This window comes from Ictidomys tridecemlineatus, chromosome X (genome assembly GCF_052094955.1).
Source record: "Ictidomys tridecemlineatus isolate mIctTri1 chromosome X, mIctTri1.hap1, whole genome shotgun sequence".
NCBI classification, from domain to species: Eukaryota; Metazoa; Chordata; class Mammalia; order Rodentia; family Sciuridae; genus Ictidomys; species Ictidomys tridecemlineatus.
The window spans coordinates 108,588,026-108,611,012 of NC_135493.1; the positions used below are offsets into that span (position 1 = coordinate 108,588,026).

The following is a 22,987-nucleotide window of genomic DNA, read 5'->3' on the forward strand; positions in this document are numbered from 1 at the left end:
TGGATAGGCATAATTAATATTATCAAAATGACTATTTCCCATCTTTTAAAAAAATTGTTTTTAGACAAGGCCTTGATAGCTGAGGCCGACCTTAAATATATGATTCTCCTGCCTCAGCCTCCTGAATTGCTCAGATTACAGAAGGGCACCACCATGCCCAGTAGAGTGGTCATTTAAAAATAACCTGTCTTATGAGTACCAATCTGTTAAGGATATCTGCTTTATCTTTGGTAATTAAAAAAAAATATAACAGGGCATGTAGTTCAATGAAAAACACCTGCCTACCATGCATGAAGCCCTGAGCTCCGTTCCCAGCACCATACACACACAAATATGTATTCTAGAAAAGCATTCATTTAATTGGAAGCATCATCATTTCAAGCTTTTCTAGAAAAGACTCCATAAATTTTGAGTAGTTATTTGCACACTTATTAGAAATTTTTTCCTCTGCAAAAAACAAGTGTGCACACATATACTATCTCTGGAGGTTACATAGGAGTAAAATAAGAGTTTTCCAGGTCAGCCTGGGAGTCATATGGATAATATCACAGGCTAAACTGTCTTCAGAGCCCTTATTTCTGTTAGGCTAACTGTACAACTTACTTTTAGAGTCGTACATAGCACTCTTACAAAAAGGATGACTGACTACTGTGTTGAGCAGAGACTGCAGTGGGACAAGCACAGAAACAGGGAGCAGTCAGGGTAGTTCAGGTGAAAGTCACTGGTGGTTTTGACTATGGTGGTAAACAATGGAAGTGATGAGAACTGGTCAGATTTGAAAATATACTGATGGTAGAGCCAAGATGATTTACATATGCAACACACCTTCATCAGGAACACTGCCTTACAGGTAGATTTTTGACCAGGTACATCTTTTGCTGAGAATCACTGTACTGACTTCAAATTCTGTGACAATAAGGTCCATTGTTTTCCTATCTGTATATACTTATTAAGCTAAGCCCAGTGTTTTGCAAAGTCGTTAAAATTCATGCGGAGGTTTGAAATTAATTACAAGAGATTTCTGGTTTCAGTCTGACACAAGATTAATTATAATAAATTAGTCAATATTTTGGGTCTTATCTTATTCCAGAATTTCTGATATACAGTGTTTACAAAATTCAAGAGGACCCAACACAGTGGTGCATGCCTGTAATCCCAGCTACTTAGGAGGCTAAGGCAGGAACATAACAAGTTCAAGGCCAGCCTCAGCAACTCAAGTGAGACCCTGTCTCAAAATAAAAAGAGGTGGAGATGTAGCTCAGAGGTAGAGCACTTACCCAACATGCATGAGGCCCTGGGTTCAATTCCCGGTACTGTAAAACCAACGCTACCCCCCAATCTCCTCCCCCCCAAAAACACATGAGGACATTAGATATAAAATTGCTAAATTTAAAACCTTGTTTTATTTAAATGTGTTCCTTATGATACAGCACAACCCTTCAAAGTCAATCAAGCATTGTAACATTAATAATGTTTCTTCAAAACTCATTAACAAATCACAGCCTACTACCCCACAGCTTCAAAAATTCTTCAAGGCAACTTCAATGTCCAAAAGAGCACAATATGACAGACTGTGGCATGAAATCTCATCTCAATGTAGATTTAAGAAAAGCAAACTAAAGCATATTATCAGACTACCAAAAAAATTTTTTTTTTTTTTTTGGGTGGTGCTGGGGATTGAACCAAGGACCCTGCACATGCTAGGCAAGCACTCTTACCACTGAACCACATCCCCAGCTCGAGGTACTTTTATTTAATATGCCTACTTCTCAACAATGGGGAGTTTTTAAAAAACAGAATCTCTATGAAGCAAGATCATAAATAAATAAAAATTTAAAAGCACAGTACCAGGAAGAATACAGGGACGTGGAAAATGTGTTAAAAATTAAAAGGACTCACCTTTTGCTTTTTTACCTTTTAATCTCTTGCAAAGTCCAAAGATTACTAAGATTCGAATCTATTTCATAATCATACCAATTAAGTAGTTAAGAAACGAACAGGGCAGGGGGTACAGCTCAGTGGTAGAGCACTTGCCTCATGAGACCCTAGGTTAAATCCCTAGCAGTGCAACCTATCAACCAACAAACCCCCTCCAAATGTCAAGACTGGAAAGATCTTTGTTAGTTATCTAGAATCATTTGGTCTAACATTATTTCCAATGAGTGACTGTTAGGTTTTAGGCATAAACCAACATAGAAATAGTATCAGGGCACCATGGTGAGAGGACGAGAACTTCTGATTCTGGTTTCCTATGTTTTAGGCCAGGAAAATAATAAGAGGAAACGTTTGTCATGGGAATGAGCACGTGTGCTCAAAAAGGCAATTTTATCTGAACTTACTGATTTCATTTTCTCTCAAAATTTCAAAGATAAAACATAAAATATGGGGCCAAAGGAAGTCGGTGTCTTCCAGTTTTTACTGGTTAACAGTCCTTCAGCCTGGTGCTACAGAAAAAAATCATAAAAAAGAAAAGGAAAAATTTTATTTCAAACAGATTCCATGGCATGCATGTTACAGCAAAGGCTGGATGTGTGGCAAACAGTTTCATTTTAAACCTGCATGGATGTATAAATCATACATTACTTAGGAATGTTTAACTTCTGTTAAAATGTAGATTCAATCCAACATTATACCAATTTTTACATTTATTGTAGATACTATATTAGTGCTAGAGGTTAAATTTTCATCATCAAAAAATGAGAATAACTTTACAGCTACCTACTAAGGTAATGAGCTGTGAAATTAATTCCATAGTATTGCTCTGAAAATATACCCCTAGGTTGTTAAGAAAAATTCCAGCTCCATCCGAATGCATTATTTAACTGGGATTATTTAGTCATCATCTACGGTTGGCTTGATTGTCACTCCTCTTCTTATTTGACCCCAACCAATTAAACTGAAAAATGAAAATAGAAAAAATCATAAATATTACATCCATTTCATTAGCATCACCACACAATTATATGATAGAACTGGTTGGACCTGCTTATCTTCTTTTTTCTTTTTTTTTTTTTAAAGAGAGAGTGAGAGAGGAGAGAGAGAGAGAGAATTTTTTTTTAATATTTATTTTTTAGTTCTCGGCAGACACAACATCTTTGTTGGTATGTGGTGCTGAGGATCGAACCCAGGCCGCACGCATGCCAGGCGAGCGCGCTACCGCTTGAGCCACATCCCCAGCCCCCTGCTTATCTTCTAAATTCAAATTTGTTCCCACAGCCTGCTCCTCCATAAAGAAAGGGCACACTAATTTCTTATATTCTTAGAATCAGGTACGATCTGGCTAGCATGATAGGAAAAGCAAACAAAAATTGCTACCATGAATATACTTGTCTTCACTCTATCAAAATATACCTAACCCTTCAGATCCAACTAAGAGCTCTTTATTCCACTGAAGGAATCAAGCCAATACATAAATCACATCAGTCTGATTATTTTTTACAACCTCATTCTATGCTGTTCTCTTTGAAAAATGCTTTTCTATCACTCAGCACCTCAACAGATCATAATGCATTTAGTGTGACCCTACATGGTAAAGGAAATTTAAGAGAACCAGAGGAACTCAGTCTATAAGCAGATTTGTTTTGTTTTGGTTTTTTTTGGGGGGCAGTACTGGGAATTAAACCTAGAGGTGTTTTACCAACCACCGAGCTACATCTCCAGCCCTTTTTATTTTCATTTTGAGACAGGGTCTCATTCAGTTGATTAGGGCCTCACTAAGTTGCTAAGGTTAGCTTTAAATTTGTGATCCTCCTGCCTCAACCTTTGGAGACACTGGTAAACTGATTACTCTCGATAGCAAAGGGACTTCTACATCCTCTTTCAATGTCTATCCTAGTCAATGACCAGGCTGGTTGTCACCTCAATTGCAGCTTCTTGAACAAAGTCCACCTAAACATGGATAAACCCACAATTCTTAAAAATAAAAGGATTAGCCTGGAGTGCTGACACATGCTTGTAATACCAGTGACTTATAAGCTGAAGCAGGAGGATCGAAGTTCAAAGCCAGCCTTGATGACTTTGAGACCCTGTCTCAAAAAAAGGACTGGGATGTAGCTCAGTGTTAAAGCACCTCTGGGTTCAATCCCCAGTACCAAAATAAATAAAGGATCATTCAGATGCTCTCTTTTTTTTCTTATTGGGATTTTAATATACTTGCCAATTTTATTTGGATAGAATCCTCTTGTAATATTAGTAGAAAGTCCCAAGTATACTCTTTATTTAAAAATATGTTCAAGTTTATGAAATGAAACATTCAACAAGTGATAATAACATAGTTCCATGTTGAGTTTTTTTGTGGTACTAGGGATTAAACCCAGGGCTTTGGGCTTGCCAGGCAAGCACTCTATCACTTAGCTACAACTGCAGCCCTTTTTATTTTATGTAGGTTTTTTGTTTGATTAGTATAACCACACAAAAGAATAAAATCAAATAGACACAAAATATGACAAAGCAGAATTATTTTCTTAAAATACAACAAAAACTTTAACTTGTCAAACTTCTGAACAGTAAGTTTGACCATCAAGGGCCTACTATCAAGCCTTAATTAAAGGAGGTAGATGGGCTGAGGATATAGCTCAGTGGCACAGTGTGTGCCTAGTATGTGCAAGGACCTGGATTCAATCCCCAGTAACCCCCTGCCCTCCTGCACACACACAGAGGAGGTAGGTGGTGAGGACAGAAAAGAGTCAAGGGTGATTAGAATAATTATGGGGAGAGCTGAGGTTGTGGCTCAGTGGTAGAACGCTTGCCTAGCACGTATAAGGCACTGGGTTCAATTCTCAATACACATATAAATAAATAAAAGGTCCATTGACAACTAAAAAAAATATGAGCAACAAAATTATGGGGACAGAGCTGAGCGTGTTGGTCCACACCTGTATCCCAGAGGCTTGGGAGGTTAAGGACAGGAGGATCATGAGCTCAAAGCCAGCCTCAGCAACTCAGTGAGGCCCTAGGCAACTTAGTGAGACCCTGTCTCTAAATGAAATATAAAAAGGGCTGGGGATGTGTCTCAGCGGTTTAGTGGCCTGGTTTTAAAAAAAGAGAGAGATAAAGAAAGGCTGAAGAAGTTCCAGATCAGAGATCAAAGACACACAAAACCTAAATGTAACCCAAGATTCTAGACTGGAGGTCTATAAAGGTTATTATTGGAACAAGTGATAAAACTGGAATATGGGGTATAGATTTTAGTATTTTGTCAATGTTAAATTTCTTAAAGTGATTATGAAAGAGAATATCTTTGTTTTTTGGAAATAGAAATGAAGTTTAATATAATAGATCAAGGAGAATGACATACACAACGTACTTCCCCAATATGTACATTTTTGTATTTTTGTTGTTGTTTGGTGGTGTTTGTTTGGGTATCAGGGATTGAAATCAGGGGCACTCAACCACTGAACCACATCCCCAGCCCTATTTTGTATTTTTATTTAGAGACAGGGTCTCACTGGGTTGCTTAGCACCTCGTTTTGCTGAGGCTGGCTTTGAATGCGTGATCCTCCTGCCGCAGCCTCTGGAGCTGCTAGGATTACAGATGTGCACTGCCATGCCTAGCTTTGTTTTGGGTACCAGGGATCAAACCCAGTGCCTTTCACATGTTAGGCAAGTACTCTACCACCAAGCTACCCACAGCTCTAAAAAGTTATACATATACTGTGGCTGGGATTGTGGCTCAGTGATAGAGCATTTACCTACCATGTGAGACACTGGGTTTGATTCTCAGCACCGCATATAAATAAAAAAAGCAACTTAATTGACAACTATTATACACACACACACATATACATACACACACACACACACATATATGTATACATACACATGTATATATATATATGTAAATGCGTATGTGCTTGTGTCTGAGAAAGGAGTATATAGGAATTTTCTGTACAATTCTTGTGATTTCCCTGTTTAGTTTTTAAAAAGGCAAAGACAGGCCATGCACAGTGGTACATGCCTGAAATTCCAGTGGCTCAGGAGGCTGAGGCAAGAGGATCACAGATCACGCGTTTAAAGCCAGCTTCAGCAATTAGTGAGATCCTAAGAAACTCAAAGAGACCCTATCTCTAAATAAAAATATAGAAAAGGGCTGGGGATGTGGCTCAATGGTAAAGTGCTCCTGGGTTCAATCCCTGGTACCAATAAATAAATAAATAGCCACAGACTAGGGGTAAAACTCAGTAGAAGGCAGGCTTAATATGCACAAGTCCCTGGGTCCATTCTCTGGCACCAAAAATAAATATAATAATAATAATAATAAACAATGGAACTATTGACTCTAAAGTCACTGGTGTTTGCGTAGGGAAGCCAACTGTAGTATCTGGACTAAAATATGGGACTACAAATGGAGGCTACAAATAGTTTTCAAAGTCATCAAAACAAATAGTTGAGAGCTAAAGCTACACTAACTATTGTGTTCAAAGAATGTGCATCTGTGTTTACACCACCATGAACTTAAGGAAATTGATCCTTACATTGGCAAAGGCTAATAAACTTACCGCCAGTGTTTCTCAACTCTTCGACTAAGGGCAATCTTTTCTCCTACTTCTGTGCACACAGGATTAGTCAAAACAATTTTGCCCAAATCAGCCTTGACAGCACTAACTCTCCCTCCTGTTGACAGTGATCCTATGTTCACCATGAGCACTTCATTCTTAGACAGTTTTTGGACCTATGGAAACAAATTAGGGAAGAACAAATCCCAAAATCAAAAACATGTTTTCCAAATATTTTTAGAATTAAGATAATTATAACCCCACAATTATGTATGACTACAGTGTACCAGGAAAACATGTGGGGTAAGACAATTATAAAAGAAAAAAAATTCTACAGAAATTTCATTATAATGAAATGTGAACTATAATATACTCTAAAGATAACAAACTAGTTGATTTAGCACATGCTGATTTCACACAAAATCTACTTTAAAAAAATAAGCTAGTAGCTACAGCATAAAACCTCCTAAAATTCTGAAGAACTTTTATACAGAATGAAATTGTGTACCCTTTACTAGGAAAGCCTAGAAATACAAGCGTTCTGGTTTGGAGTCTAAAATATTTGCCTACACATAATAAGCTTGGGGATGGGACACAAGTCTAAATACAAATTCAATTGTTTTATATAAACCTTATACACATAGCTTAAAAGAAATTTTATACAATATTTTTAGTGCACCTCTGTTCTGACTATGACTTATCACATAAGGTTAAGTGTGGAATTTTCCACTTGTGGCATCTTCCACTTATGGTATCATGTTGGTGCCTAAAAATGTTTTGGACTTTGGACCTCAGATTTTTAAATTAAGGATAAACAACCTATAGTAGAGATGAGATACAAAATTTCCTAAGTGGGGCAAGGCAGGAAAATGGCTATGTAAGAGTTAATATCATGTGCATGTATGAGTATGTAACAAACTCAATTATTATGTACAACTATAATACACCAATAAAAAATTATTTCAGAAGAAGAGTTAATAAGATGATTCTGGAGATCCAATTCAACTCATGTGTCTAAGCCAGCAACTGAACTCTCTAAGCCTCTTTAAAATTTGCTACCACCTACCACACATGGTTGTTTCCCCAGTACCTCCCCTTTCCTGCCCCTTCTCCCTCCCCCATCTCTTTCTTGTATTCTACTAATCTCCTTTTGATTTTCATGAGATCTCCCCTCAACCTCTTTTCCTTTTTCTACAGATTCTTACTGAAACACAAGGATATTAGGAATATAATGTCTATGTCATACATGACACAAATTCTTTTCCCTACTTTCTCTTTTTTTTAACCTTAGGCTGATTGCCACATAGTTGTTCTTGATTTTCAAGAAATCAAAATAATTTACCTTATTTCTATGTTAACTAAAAACTGGGTTTAACATCATGGCCACTTTTTTGGAAAAAAAAATTACAAAGAGCACTTGCCTTTGCTGCTTTCTTGTCTCCTTCAGTGCGTACACCTAGAAGTCGTCTAAGCAGGAAATAGGAAATTTCCAATTCTGTGAAAATCTCAGGTAAAGCTCCAACAGCACCAAGTACCTGCCCCACCATTCTGTCAGCACGGCACAAAGTGGGGTCGATTTTTGTTCCAACTCCTAATGTAAAATAATATGGACATAACCCTGAAACACTTATAAAGTAAATTATTTGCCCAAAACTTAGTCAAACAAGCGTAGTATATTTCTTTTTTTTGGGGGGAGGGTAACAGGGACTGAACTCAGGGGCACTCGACTACTGAGCCACATCCCCAGCCCTATTTTGTATTTTATTTAGAGACAGGGTCTGATTAAGTTGCTTTGCACCTCCCTGTTGCTGAGGTTGGCTTTGAACTTGCAATCCTCCTGTCTCAGCCTCACAAGCCACTGGGATTACAGGCACGCGTCACCGCGCCCAGCTAAGCATGGTGTACTTCTACACATATTAATACACACTTGTATTTTCATGCCCATATAACAGCTACATAGAAATAACAAAATACCTGCTTCATCTGAGGAAAAAGAATTGTAAACTCACAGGTCCTTTGGGCAACTGAGAACAGAAAAATTCTATTTGTTAAATTCTAAACAAAAGGCAAATAGAGATAATAACCTGATACAAATTGAGTTTGAATATCCTTACTGAAATTTGAAAAGATATAAATTGAGCCAGGCACAGTGACACGCCTGAAATTCCAGTTAACTCAGGAGACTGAGGCAGAAAGATATTGAGTTTAAGGCCAGCCTCAGCTACTTAGTGAGACCCTGCCACAAAATAAAAAGATATATATGGGGATATACCTCAGAGGTAGAATATACCCTTTGGTTCAATCCCCAGGATTAGGGAAAAAAAAAAAAAGAAAAAAATTCAGTAATTTGCAGAATATCCGCATGCCAATTCCTGGAAGGTTGATCAAAAAGCTAGCTTAGTTAGGTGCGGTGGCCCAAGCCTGTAATCACAGAGGCTCAGGAGGCTGAGATAGGAGGATCGAAGGTTCAAAGACAGCTCCAGCAATTTAGTGAGGCTATAAGCTGAATGGCTGCTACATGAAGATTATCATCACAATATTCTACTTTCTATTAAGTTTGAAGAGTTGCATAAATTACATTCTTTTTTCTTTTTTTTTTTTAAACCAGGGACTGAAACACAGGGGCACTTTACCACTGAGGTACATTTTCAGTCTTTTATTTTGAGACAAGATCTCACTAAATTGCTGAGACTGGTTGAACTTGTGATCCTCTTGCTTCAGCCTCCCTAATATCTGAGATTACAGGCATATGCCACCACACCTGGTACCATAAATTACATTAAAAAAAAATGTTTCAAAGCTGGGTGCCGCGGCACATGCCTATAATCCCAGCATCTTGGGAGGCTGAAGCAGGAGAATTTCAAGTTCAAAGCCAGCCTCAGCAATTCGGCAAGGTCATAAGCAACTCAGTGAGACCATGTCTGAAAAAAGTTTCCAGAATTTCCTTCTCCACAAAAGGTAAAACTTTATGCAATAATCTCAATTATAGGATATAATAGAAAAATGAACTATATAGTAAAAAACCAGAGCATCAATTTGTTTGGTGAAAATTAAACTGCTTTTTCACCCAACGTTTTCTTCTTTAATCCAAAGATATGATAATAGCCCTAATATTTGCTGAATCTTCACTTTTTCCCTGGCACTGGGGAGGGAACCCAGGGGCACTCTACCATTGAGCTACCAGACCTTTGCTAGCCTCATCAACCTAGCAAACTTAGTGAGAAGTGAGACCCTATCTCAAAAAACAAGGGGCTGTAGTTGTGGATCAGTGGTAGAGTGCTCGCTTAGCACATTTGAGGCCCTGGGTTGGGGCTGTAGTTGTGGATCAGTGGTAGAGTGCTCGCTTAGCACATTTGAGGCCCTGGGTTCTATCTTCAGCAATACATAAAAATAAATAAAGATACTGTATTTAACAACTAAAAAATATTTAAAAAAAAAAGGACAGAATGTAGTTCAGTGGTAAAACTCCCCTGAGATCAATCCCCATTATCCCCCCACTAAACAAACAAACAAGCAAACAAAAAAACCCCTCCAAAACCCCCACAACTTTGAGTAATTTCCTACACAGGGAAAGTTTCTTTAAAAAAAAAAAAAAAAAAAGACATGGTCTCACTACATTGCCCACCCTGGCCTTAAACCCCTTGCTCAAGTGATCATTCAACTTCAGTCACCTAAGTACCTAGGACTACAGATGCACGCAGTCACACCCACTTAGAGGTTACCTTCTTTTATTCCCACATCAATGTAAATATTATTATTATTTTTTGGTAGCTGGACAAAATATCTATAATAATAATTTTATTTATTTTTATGTGGTATTGAGAATAGAATCCAGAGCCTCACATGTGCCAGGTGAACACTCTACCACTGAGCCACAACCCCAGCCCAGTGCAGTGTAAACATTATTTGACTGACATTTTTGAGTAACTTTCCATTTGCAAAACACACACAAAAAGTAACCACTCTCCCACTCTGAAGTTGGGCATGGCATGTTTATAATTCCAGCTATTCAGGAGACTAAGGCAGGAGGATCATAAGTTCAAGGCCAGCCTCAACAACAAAATATGAAGAGGGCTGGGCATGTAGTTCAGTGGGAGAGCACTTACCTAGCATATGCAAAGCGCTGAACTCAAACCCACATAGGTGTGCACACAGACATAAAACCACCAAAAACAAAAAATAAAACCCAACCACTCTCTCACCATGCCCCTACAAAAAAAGTATAAGCTAGGTACTGTTGTGGCACATGCCTACAGTTCCAGCTACTCATGAGGCTAAGGCAGGAGGACTACTTGAATCCAGGAGTTCAAGGTTAACATGGGCAGTACAACAAGGTCCTGTGCTCAAAAAATTAAAAAAATCAACAGGCCAGGGATATAGACAGTGAGTGATAAAATGCCCCTAGGTTCAATAAAAAACAAACAAACAAAAAACCACTACAGTACAGCTTTATGAGTAATCTATTTCCCATGAAAAGTATCACGAATATCTACAAATTAAAAGAAAAGTGATGAGAGGTTGAAATCCTTACCAATAAGACCCCCTGGAGCAGCATACTGAAGATCATTATGTTCAGCAAAAAGTGATACAATTTTGGAAAAGATTGGTTTACACATGAGTTTTCCTTCACTGTCTTTGGAAACAATACCAGGTCTGACTTCTATCTCCTGGCCCACCTGTAAATATATAATCAGTAATGAAAATTACTATGAATTAACACAATTATCATTTATCTATCTAAAGTTCTAACAGTAAGACCATGAAACCAAAACGGCAAACCTTCCTCTGTTTCAAAGATCACCATTTTAATAAAAGGAAAAATAAATGTGGAAGAGACCTTCAAAATCAGAACCACTCATGTTACTACCTACCAAACAAACCCATCACCACATAAAATGTGCTTCATACTTACAAGAAGCCTATAAATTTAGAGGTTAAGACACATTACAGACATAAAAGCAAACAAATTTATATCAAATAACGAACACCATAAACCATGTTATTCAACTTGGATTACTCATCCTTTTTCTTAAGACAGGGTGAAACAAAAACAATAACAACTCAAGCCTACCTTACCTTTAATACTCCTTTCAGAATACTTCCACCAGCAACACCTCCCTTAAGGTCATCAACTTCACAACCAGGCTTGTTGACATCAAATGACCTAATAACTAAAAGAAAACAAGTTAAAGCTATTTCTATTAATTTAAACTTTATAAGAAATATTCTTTTCCATGTTAACTTTTCAAAAATAGAATACCATTTAAGCTATTAAAAAAAAAAAAAGTTTGTTGGTGCACGCCTGTAGTCCCAACAGCTCCAGAGGATGAGGTAGGATGATTCCTAAGTTCAAAGCCCGCCTCAACAACTTAGCGTGGTCCTGTCTCAAATAACAAAACAGGGGCTGAGGATGTGGTGCAGTGGTTAGGCTCCCCTGGATTCAATCCTTGGTACTAAATAAATAAATAAGAATATTGGAGGCTGGTCACGGCGGCACATGCCTATAATTCCAGCAACTTGGGAGGCTGAGGCAGGAGGATATTAAATTCAAGGCCAGCCTCAGCAACTCAGCAAGACCCTGACTCAAAGTTAAAAAAAAAAAAAAAATCTAAGGATATCTCCAGTAATGTATTGGACTAAATGCATGCTTTTAACTTGTGTCTACTTGCACTGAGAATATTTATTAGCTCTGAATTCCTCTATCTTCTATTCCAGGTGAAACTCAGCTGGCTAATTTTCAGGTGTGTTGCTCATGTTTTAATAACTGAACGAAAAAGGGTACTTCTGCTGAAGTACCTAAGTATTGGATGCTATTTAGTGGGGGCATCATCATCTGTATTTTGTGTTATATAAGAGGTAGATACACTAGTCTTCATTTCTAGGAAATTTCTAAGTGTAATTTTAATATACCCTCATGATATAATTTTTATGACTAGCAATGTGAATTTTGTATAATAGCCCATCATTATGATTTGTTCTCACAAAGGAAGACAGAAGCTAAGGCCAGTCTTTTAATTTCTCTTGGATCGAAATAAATTTTTTAAAAATTAAAGATTGGGGGGGGGATGAAAAAAAGAGGTATAAGTTGGCTCTTTATATCTGAGAGTTCCATGTCTGTGAATTTCAACCATCTACAGTTTAAAAAATGTTGTTTTATTTATTTACTGGGGTGGGGAGAGTATTGGGGATTGAACCTAGGGCCTTTACCACTGAGTTATACCCCAAGCCCTTTTTATTTTTTCCAAAGTAAACCTTGAACTTTTGATCCTCCTGCCTCAGCCTCCTGAGTTGCTGGGATTTCAGGTATATGCCACCATGCCTGGCAGATTAAAAAAAAAAAATCAAAATCAAGAGTCTGTAATGAATACATACAGTTTTTTTTTTTGTTTTTTTAAAGAGAGAGGAGGGAGAGAGAGAGGGAGAGAGAGGGAGAGAGAGAGAGGGAGAGAGGGGAGAGAGGGAGAGAGAGGGAGAGAGAGGGAGAGAGAGGGAGAGAGAGGGAGAGAGAGGGAGAGGGAGAGAGAGGGAGAGGGAGAGAGAGAGAGAGAGAGAGAGAGAGAGAGAGAGAACTTTTGATATTTATTTTTCAGTTTTTGGCGGACACAACATCTTTGTTTGTATGTGGTGCTAAGGATCGAACCTGGGCCGCACACATGCCAGGCGAGCGCGCTACCGCTTGAGCCACATCCCCAGCCCCTACATACAGTTTTTTTTTGGGGGGGAGGGTGTCACTATTCCCTGAACAATACTATTTATACCTCATTTATAATATATTAGATACTACAAGTAACCTAGAGATGCTTGTAAGTATCCAGGAGGGGTTAGGGTTACAGCTCAGTGGTACAATGATTGCCTAACATATATGAAGCCCTAGGTTTGATCCCAGCACTACAAAAAAGGACAATGTGGGTGGATTATATGCAAATTCTATGCCATTTTATATAAGGAATTTCTGTATTATGTGACTTCTGCAAAACTACAAAACAACTCTAGGACTACATGACCTATACGGTCACTCAAGAGCACTTTTCCTGCCAAACAACACAGGAACCCAAAATGAAGACCTAAAGAGGCTCAAATGTCTATTTTGAAAAAGCTCCTATATTTTTTTGTAGGAACCACAAACTTAGATGATCAAATTACACCAAGATTAGTTTTTCATTAATAGTACAGTGACATCATTTGTATGGAAAATATAAAAACATTATAATTTCATGTTGGTCACATAACATACCATAAACTGAGTATCAAAAAGGTTAACAGCGTGGTTGGGTTGTGTCTCAGCAGTAGAGTGCTCACCTAGCATGTGCGAGGGCCTGGGTTCGATCCTCAGCACCACATAAAAGTAAATAAATTATTGTGGGGGCTGGGGTTGTGGCTCAGCAGTAGAGCATGTGCCTAGCATAGGTAAGGCCCTGGGTTCAATCCTCAGCTCTACATGAATGAAGAAAGAAGGAAAGAAAGAAAGAAAGAAAGGAAGGAAGGTAGGTAGGTATTGTATCCAACTACAACTGAAAAATAAATATTTAAAAATAAATAAAAACAGGTTAACAGTTTCTATAGCACTCAGGATTCTGTTCCTCATACAGCAATACAATCTAACACTGCCAACACTATCTCAGAATTAATCAATTTCAAAAAATTTTTATGTCTTTATTATCCCTCTGTAGAAAGAGGAAATATTAATAAATACTTATAAAGGTGAATCACTAATGGAAAAGGCCAAAATAAGAGATAAAGATTGGTTGGACATAGTGGAACATGCCTGTTGTCTCAGCTACTTGGCAGGCTGAGGAAGGAGGATCACAAATTTGCAGCCAGCCTTGGAAACTTAGTGAGACTGTCTCAAAATAAAGTAAGGGCTGAGGATGTTGCTCAATAGTAGAGGGTTTACCTAGCATGCTCCAGGCCCTGAGTAGAATCCTCAGTGAGAGAGAGAGACAAACACACATATACACACAGTTAAAGATGACTCCTATCACGTACCAATAAGTCGGGGTTCTGAAGTAAAGTCTCTTGGGGGTACTGGTATTTTCTTTACTATGTACTCACAAACGACTTCAATATTGTATTTCAGCTGAGCAGAAATTGGAATAATGGGAGCTCCTTCTGCTACTGTACCTATATGGCAAAATTAAGAAAGATCAAAATTCTTCAGTTTTAATAAACTTGTTCTATGCATCTGTTACATAAAACAAGATTACTAAAATAGAAGCCTAAAAACCCCACACAAATGCCAGCAATAAGTAGAAAGCAATAATTCTGTTTGGAAAGATGATAATATTTCACCATTGTTTTAACTACTGAAAAGGAATACTATTTCCTTTACTAACACTCCTGGGAAAGAGTACTTGTTGAAAAGATTTCTAATAACATGTAATTAACTTCCTAATAAATGTTAAGATAAAATTACAGACTCTTTGCTAATCAAAGACTGCTGGCATATATAATATTTGCTCCTTATTAATTATACGTCTAAAAGACTGGTCAAAGAAATAGACCAAACATAATCAGATTTTAATCAAAATGACTTCTTTTTCATGGTGACAGAACTGGGTTGATAGGAAGCTAATCTTTCAAATAAGAAAAACAAGATTCTAAGAGAGAATCAAATGTGAACAATGAGATGCATCGTGTCTTCCCTGAAATAAAAAACATCATGCTGCTACAGAAAGGGACACTTTATTCATTCTACTATCATTAAGCCCCCGCCCATGCCAAGGATTAAATCCATGGCCTTATGCACGCTCTACCACTGAGGACTTTTTCTAAAAATCTGATGAAAGATTCTAGAATATAACTTCATTTCTAACTTTCAGCCAACAAAATATATTTTAGCATATCAAATTCAAAAACATACACATTGCTAGTTACATCAAGTTGCTAACAAATACTAGTACAGAAATTAAGGCTTCAGACCCTGAAATTTACCTTGTTTTAGGTAAGTGTCCTTTATTCAAAATTAATATCTAGTGGCTAGATTAAATGTCTCAAAATGATTCTTGGTTTTATTAGATATTATGGCTTCTTACCTTGTACAAATGCAAGGATTTGTTCATACTGTTCTTTAGCCTGACTTTCTTTTACCAAATCAATTTTATTCTGTAGAATCAAAATATGCTTCAGTTTCATGATTTCTATAGCAGCTAGGTGTTCAGAAGTCTGAGGCTGGGACAAGATTCATTACCAGCTAGTTGATGAAGAATAAAAAAGATGTATAAGTATAGTTAGAAACATCCAGACCAGGCAAATTCAGAGGTAGAATGCATATTATTGGTTGCTAGGGGCTGGGGAGAAAGGGGTTTGGGAAGTGACTGCTTAATGAGCATGGAGTTTCCATTTGTGGAGAAAATGTTCTGGAACTAGATAATAGTACTGTTACAATCACTACATTATACAACACTGTAAAAGTACTTAATGCCATTTAATTTTATACTTTAAATGGCTAAAATGATAAATTTTGTTATGTGATTACTTTATCACCACCTACGGGGGAAAAAAAGCAGCACTGGCATCCAATAAAGGAAACATTAGAATATTCTAGCCTTACTCAAGGCAAAAGTCCTGAATATTGTTGCCAAGTATCAATATACTTCTAACATAAATTTTAAGCTAAAATAATAAACCACCTTATGTGACCTAGATGGGGAAAACACACTATTGACCTTTTATTCTTTTGGATACTATGATAAGAATTCACAGAAACTATTAGCCCCAGGTCTATCTTGATTAGTCTTTTGTAATAGCTTCCAAGGTAGGAATGTCATCCTGGATGATGTTAGTTCTCATTCATATTACCCTCAGGCAATGGCTGTGGCCCTTAGAGGCCTTAGTTCCTATATTTAAATATTCCACCTTGGATTTGTTCCACACTGAATAGTTCAAACAAATTCTGATGTATTTACCTATCAAAAGAAGAGCTGCATCCATCACTGCTGCACCATTCAGCATAGTAGCCATCAAAATATCATGGCCAGGACAGTCAACAAAGGAAACATGTCTAAAAATTGAGAAATCACAGTTTTCAGATCAATGAATACTTACAAATACAAATTGTAAATTTCTTTAAAGTTAAATCACTTAGAAAATATTTTTTGCTGTTGTTTTTGATGGTACTGGCAATTAAACCTGGAGTGCTCTACCACTGAACTACACCCCCAGCTCTTTTTTTGTTTTGTTTTAAGATAGGGTATCACTAAGTTGCTGAGGCTGACTGCAAACCTGTAATCCTCCTACCTCAGCCTCTTAAGCTATGTGTCACCACACCTGACCTAGGAGAGAATTTTTTTTTTTCTTACATATATGACAATAGTAAACAGAATTCTTATTGCTATAAAAATGGTTAGAAAACTTGGTGTTTCTAGACTTTGGAAATAAGATTACTTGCTGAGAATAAAATCACTGCAGATCATTACAAAGCAAATAAAATTAGCTACATGTAGAAATAACTGAAGTGACAAAAAATCCCAAACCCAAAGTGAATATGATATAGAATACTGGTATAAAGTATACACTGGGAATGTCACTCACTGACTTGAAACCTAAACCTAATGATGTATAAAAATGGTGTTAATAGAATAAAGACTATTATCTGAACAATTTGTGCTGGGCATGGTGGTACATGCCTGTAATCCCAGTTATTCAGAAGCTTGGGGCAGAAAGATCTTGAGTTTGAGGACAGCTTCAGCAGTTTAGCCTCAAAATAAAAGGGTTAGGAATATAGCTCAGTGGTAAAGTGCCCCTAGGTTTAAAAACAAAAACAAAACACCACATTAAAGCATTTACACTGATTTCCGAGATTTTTAGCCTACCCTCCACTTTTTAATGTTGGGCCCAGAGTGGCTTCATCCACCTCTCCCTAATCTTAGCCCTGCCCTGATCTAAAATCTCCTTGTGGGGTGTCTGCATCATCACTGATGTCATTATGAAACAGACATCAGTGTCCTCTGATAAAGAATTGGAATATGCAATAACATTCAGAAAATAGATGAGGAATAAGTACACGTGTGGTAGAGAAGTACTAAGAATGGCTTTGTTCCTCTATCTTAAAAAGAAAATGTTTAAAAAGAAATTTAGGAAGCCCAGAATTGTTTCTTTTTCTTCCATTCTGCTTATGTAATATTTTTAGTTTACAGAACCTTTAATTATTATTATTATTATTTTTATTTATTTTTTGGCAGTACCAGCAATTGAATCCAGGGCTTCATGCATACTAGGCAAGCACTGTACCACTGGGCTACATCCCTAGTCCCTTTTAAAATATTGGTTCTTTTTAAATTATGTATAACATTAGGATTCACTTGACATAATTATAAAAGCATGGAATACAATTTGTTCCAATTCAGTCTCTAGTACTTCTCCTTTTCTTCCCCTCCCTCCCCATTACCTTCCCTCTACTGATCTTTCTGCTATTTACTTAGTTGTTTTCATTTTCTGGTTTTAAATTAGTGCCTTGCGAATACCCAGGCCTTTTTAAAAATTTTTATATTTTAAGGTTGGGGATGTAGCTCAGTGGTACAGTGCTTGCCTAGCACAAATGAGACCCTAGGTTCCATCCCTAGTACCACTTAAAAAAAAATTATTTGGGACAAGATCTTAGTAAGTTTTCCAGGCTGGAATCAAACTTGTGATCCTCCTGCCTCCGCCTCCCAAGTAGTTGGGATTATAGGCATGTGCCAATGTGTGCCTGGCCAGAAATGCTAAGGTTAGGGTTAGAGTTCAATCCCCCGTACCTCCTCCCCAGAAAAAAAGAAAAGAAAAATAAAACCATTCAGCAATTAGGTTCATTATTTAATAACTCAAATGTTTTCTTAAAAAAAAAAAAAAGAAAGCACAACAGCAGAATAAAAGGTGTAAACTTTTTAACACAAAAGTGGTCACCTGACTAATTTGAAGTTCCCTTTGGTCCCTGGAATATCTGTAGGAAATTCATCCGGTGTGCCACTTCCACATGACCTATAACATTCTGGCCGAGGACAACTTGGGTCATCCAGTTTATAAATCTACAAGTTTCAAGAAAGGAAAAAGAAAATGATTTCAAGTTGTTATCTGCACAATAATTAAAAACAAATAGTGTCTAATTTCATAATATATAGCTCACCTTAGCATTAGCATATCCAAGCTTGATTGTAATGTTTCTTTCTAGTTCATTTTTGAACCTGACAGTGTGAACTCCAGAAATGGCTTTTACAACTGTGGACTTCCCATGAGCTACATGACCAATTGTACCTAGAGACAAAGAACAAAAATCATCTCAAATGAATTCAATTATACCAAGTATTTCTTTCAAATAGTGTTAAGAGGAGAAAACTCAAACCCACAATTCACTATTAATGTCAATGCAAAACCAACGACTTCAATTTTTCTTACTACATATCCTTTCCTACTAAACACTTGTTCTGATATAGAACTGAAAACTTTCCATGTAACTAATAATCTTAGGGCTGGGGATGTAGCTCAGTGGTAGAATGCTTGCCTAGCACGTGTGAAGCCATGAGTTCAATCCCAGTACTGCAAAAAATAAAAAATAATACTCAATAAAAAATACTTAATATTTTGTGAAGAAACAGTCCAGCATACTGATGAAGTAAATAAGTATAACAAGTCCAGACATCACAAAAAGGAATTCATGAAAATAAGAAAACAACCTAAGTTTAATTACAGCAGTGCTGTTAAGGACAGTACATTCTTTATAACTTTTCATAGCCTCATGGTAGAGTCTTAGGTTTTACTGTGCTGTTTGTACAGACTCTCAAAATATCCAAAATTTACATTGTCAATGTAACTTCTCCTCTAAAGTTCTAGGTGCCAATTAAGGGGGAAAAATAGTCTACTTAATAATAGCTTATGTATCAACTAAATATTTCATAAATTCTATCCTTTCAATAACCCTGTGTGGCAAGAAGAGCTTTATTTTCATCTCTTTAATTTCTGCCACATATGATTACATATTGCCTCATGCTATTAAATTTTCATATGTCTATATTTTTTCTTCTCAAGTAGTCTGTACACTCAACATGGGCATTTCTTTTCTCTTTGTATTTTATTTTTTCCAGTACTGGGACCAGGGAGTGAACCCAGGGGTACCCTATCACTGAGCTAAATTCCAAATTATTTTTAATTTTTGAGACAGAGTCTCACTGAATTGTCCAGGCTGGCCTCAAACTTGCCAAACTCTTGCCTCAGCCTCACAAGAAGAGCCCCTGGGATACTGGCCTGTGCCACTAATCCCAGCTTTACATGAGCAGCATTCTTTACCCCCACCATCCACACCAAAATCTAGCAAATGCTCAAATGGGGCTTCCCTCCTTCCCCCTTTTGGAGACAAGGTCTCACTAAGTTGCCCAGGCTGGCCTCAAACTCCTGAGTTTAAGCAATCCTCCTGCTTCAGCTTCTCAAGTAGCTGGAATTACAGGCGTGTACCACTGCACCCAGCTCAATCTCTATTTTTTTTTATTTTTAAAAAATTGTTTAGTGGTTGTTGGACAAGATACCTTTATTTATTTATTTTTATGTGGTGCTGAGGGTCGAACCCAGGGCCTCCCACGTGCTAGGTGAGCGCTCTACCCCAGCCCTCAATATCTATTCTTAAATATTTAAATCCTCATACTCTTCACATAATTACATTAAAAGGAGATATCAAAATTACTTGAAGTCATTTTTATCTTACCTATATTAATTGTGGCTTGTCTGCTGATAACTTCATGTGATAGTGGCGTCAACTTGGTAACATCCTGCAATGAAATACATTTATTTTAAAACATAGTACCTAAGACAAATCAGAATCATTCCTTTGACTTTACATTCGCTATGTACAGTACAGTTCACTACCATCTTTGGAACTCTCTTCTTTAAAGTGCCTTTCTTGTATAAGTGATATTGTATTCTAATAGTTGGGAAGCCCTAAGAGCCCTTCATTATTTCACAACACAAGCCTCCTAACCTCACTACAGGGGGTCTGAAGGCCGGAGGCCCCCAATCTTAGGGCCTTCGCTTGTCCTCAGCGTAGTGAGGGCAATATAGACAGACACCCAGACCCATCATAGGTGAGAATCCTAGTGACATCCAATACCAAGACTTAGCCAAATTTTTAAGGAACTCGAGGTCCCACGATCGCACAGCCCCACTCCTAGCTCACATGGCCCCACAGAGGGCAGGCGGGAGCGCGGGTTAGGGAGCCCGGCTTCGGGATTGCCTCCTAAACTCACGCTCCCGACACTCCGGCACTGCCTTGTTTCAACGCCTGCCGGGAGGATCAGTTATCCCCACACCCGAGTTCATTCTCCATCTTCCCTAAGCGAAACCTCACCAAGGTGGCGAGGTCCTGCCGAGAAAGGTGCGGCTGCCCCAGAGTCACTCCAGCCTCTCCCCCCGCCATCTTGCCCGGAGAGGAAGGAAGTTGCTCTGGCGGCCGCCTGACAGTACGCAGGTCCCCTTGGGCGGGGCGGGGCGGGGCAGGAAAGCGAAGGCGGGAAGGCCGACAAGGGCCCCGACTTAGAAAAAACGGATAACAGGTACAGGAGTGGCCTCACTTCCTAGACGTCTCTTGACTGTAATTGCACTTGGCCTACAGAAGGTTTATTTTTAAAACACGATGCAAAGATTCGGGACCTATTCCTTGCAGCAATGTTAGATATTCATACAGGCAACGCTGAGGACAGCTCCAAAAGAGGACCCCTGCGAGGCGGGCAATGCAATGTGACATGCGCGCTGGCGTGGGAGAAGCCATTTCCGTTTCCCGTGGGTTGTGCCGAAAGAGTTCCCAGAGCCTGGGAATTTTACGTGGGGTGTGTGAACAGAAAGAAATAGCCCTTCAAATACATATGCATATACATATATATACATATACATACATATATATCATGTTATATGTATGTATGCTTGTTTATTTTAATCATTTCTATATTTTAATGAGGTGAAAACTGCTCCGGGTCCTCCCCCGCCCATGACGGGGCTCTTAGCAGGGAGGACGCCGCGTGCTGAGCTGGCCACGCTCACGTCGCCGCGCGGTCCGTGGCCTGCGTCTGCGAAGGCGCCCTCATGCGAAGATTTTGTGAAGGGCTCAGCAGCGAATAGCTTGTTCCCAGGCAGCAGTTTCAAGGGACACGGAGGCGGTCCTTGGTGACGCCAGACTCTGTTCACAGTGAATTTAGCATCACATAGAAGCTAGGTGTCTTGAGATTGTCCAGACGGTGTGTGTCTTTTTAAAAACAGAGCCAAGAAAACCCACATCTCTAATGGAAGAATTATAGATAAATCGATATTTTTAAATTAAAAGATTTTTGAGACTTCCTTAAGCCCTTTTCCTTAGTGTGTGAAAAAGAAGTGATTTTTGGATCTCTCCTTACGTTTCTATATGAATTGTCTTATAAACAGTTGGTCGTTTCTAACTAGGAAAAAAATGTGAGAAGAGGTGAATAAGAATTTAGGCTATCTAAACACTGAATATCCAAGTAAATATAAGATTAATATGTATTTTGTATCTTTTTTGTTTGTTTTTTTGTACTGGGGATTGAATCCAAAGGCATTTTATCACTGAGTCACATCCCCAGCCCTTTATATATATTTTTTATTTTGAGACAGGGTCTCCCTAAATTATCTAGGACCTCGCAAAGTTGCTGAGGCTGGCTTTGAACTTGTGATCCTCCTGCCTCAGCCTCCCAAGCCACTGGGATTACAGGCATGCACCACCCAGCCTGGATGGTGTTTTATATCACATAAATTTTAGGTACTGCAATTTACCTAATGTAGGAAGCTATGTGTCAGTAAATGCATTCACTGGATAAGTGATGATGAAAACTACAATATAATGTACTTGGGTGGAGGTGTTTATTTGGTTTTAATCTTACATTCTAAATAGTTATACCAGACAATTAAGAAAACCCATTGAGGTGATGAAAATGCTCTGGAATCGGACTGTGGTGATGGTTGCAAATTCTTTGTGAATATATTAAAAATTAGTGACTTGTACAGTTTAACATGGTGAATCTTAAGATATGTGAGTTATATCTCAAAAAATGCATTGATGCCATATGTGCTGGCCCATAACTATAATCCCATTGACTCCTGAGGCTGAGGCAGAAGATCACAATTCTAAGCCAGCCTGGGCTACTGTCTCAAAAAATATAAAGGGTTGAGGATGTAGCTTAGTGGTAAAGCTCCCATGGGTTTAATCCCCAGTTATGGGGTGGGGGAGAGCATTGACAGTAAATAGAGCACATAATATGCTCTATCATCAAAAACTTATTGGGCCAGGTGCCCAGTAAGTGGCCCATGCTAGTAGTCCCAACTACATGGTAGACTGAAACAGTGGATCATTTGAGCCCAGAAGTTTCAGGCCATGTCTCAAAAAAATTTAACAAATTATTGGCCCCAGTGAAGCATATTAATTTTATATGAACCTCATGACAGTCCAATGAGGTTTCTAGTATTATTCCCATTTTCCAGGTGAGGAAATTGAGTCCTAGAAAGATTGAATAACACACTGGAGATTG

The 22,987-nt window shown here is 38.1% G+C and overlaps 1 protein-coding gene across 1 annotated transcript; it reads right to left on the bottom strand.

Annotated features, from left to right (window-relative positions):
• Nucleotides 1-1,384: 1,384 nt before the first annotated feature.
• On the bottom strand, nt 1,385-20,954 carry Eif2s3 (eukaryotic translation initiation factor 2 subunit gamma). Its single transcript, XM_005334800.4, is given in 13 exon segments — nt 1,385-2,896; nt 6,498-6,670; nt 7,916-8,085; nt 11,026-11,170; nt 11,571-11,665; nt 14,481-14,615; nt 15,527-15,664; nt 15,667-15,684; nt 16,400-16,494; nt 18,375-18,496; nt 18,595-18,722; nt 20,164-20,227; nt 20,803-20,954. Coding segments are annotated over 13 exon segments (1,416 nt in total). The 5' UTR covers nt 20,872-20,954; the 3' UTR covers nt 1,385-2,832.
• Nucleotides 20,955-22,987: the final 2,033 nt, after the last annotated feature.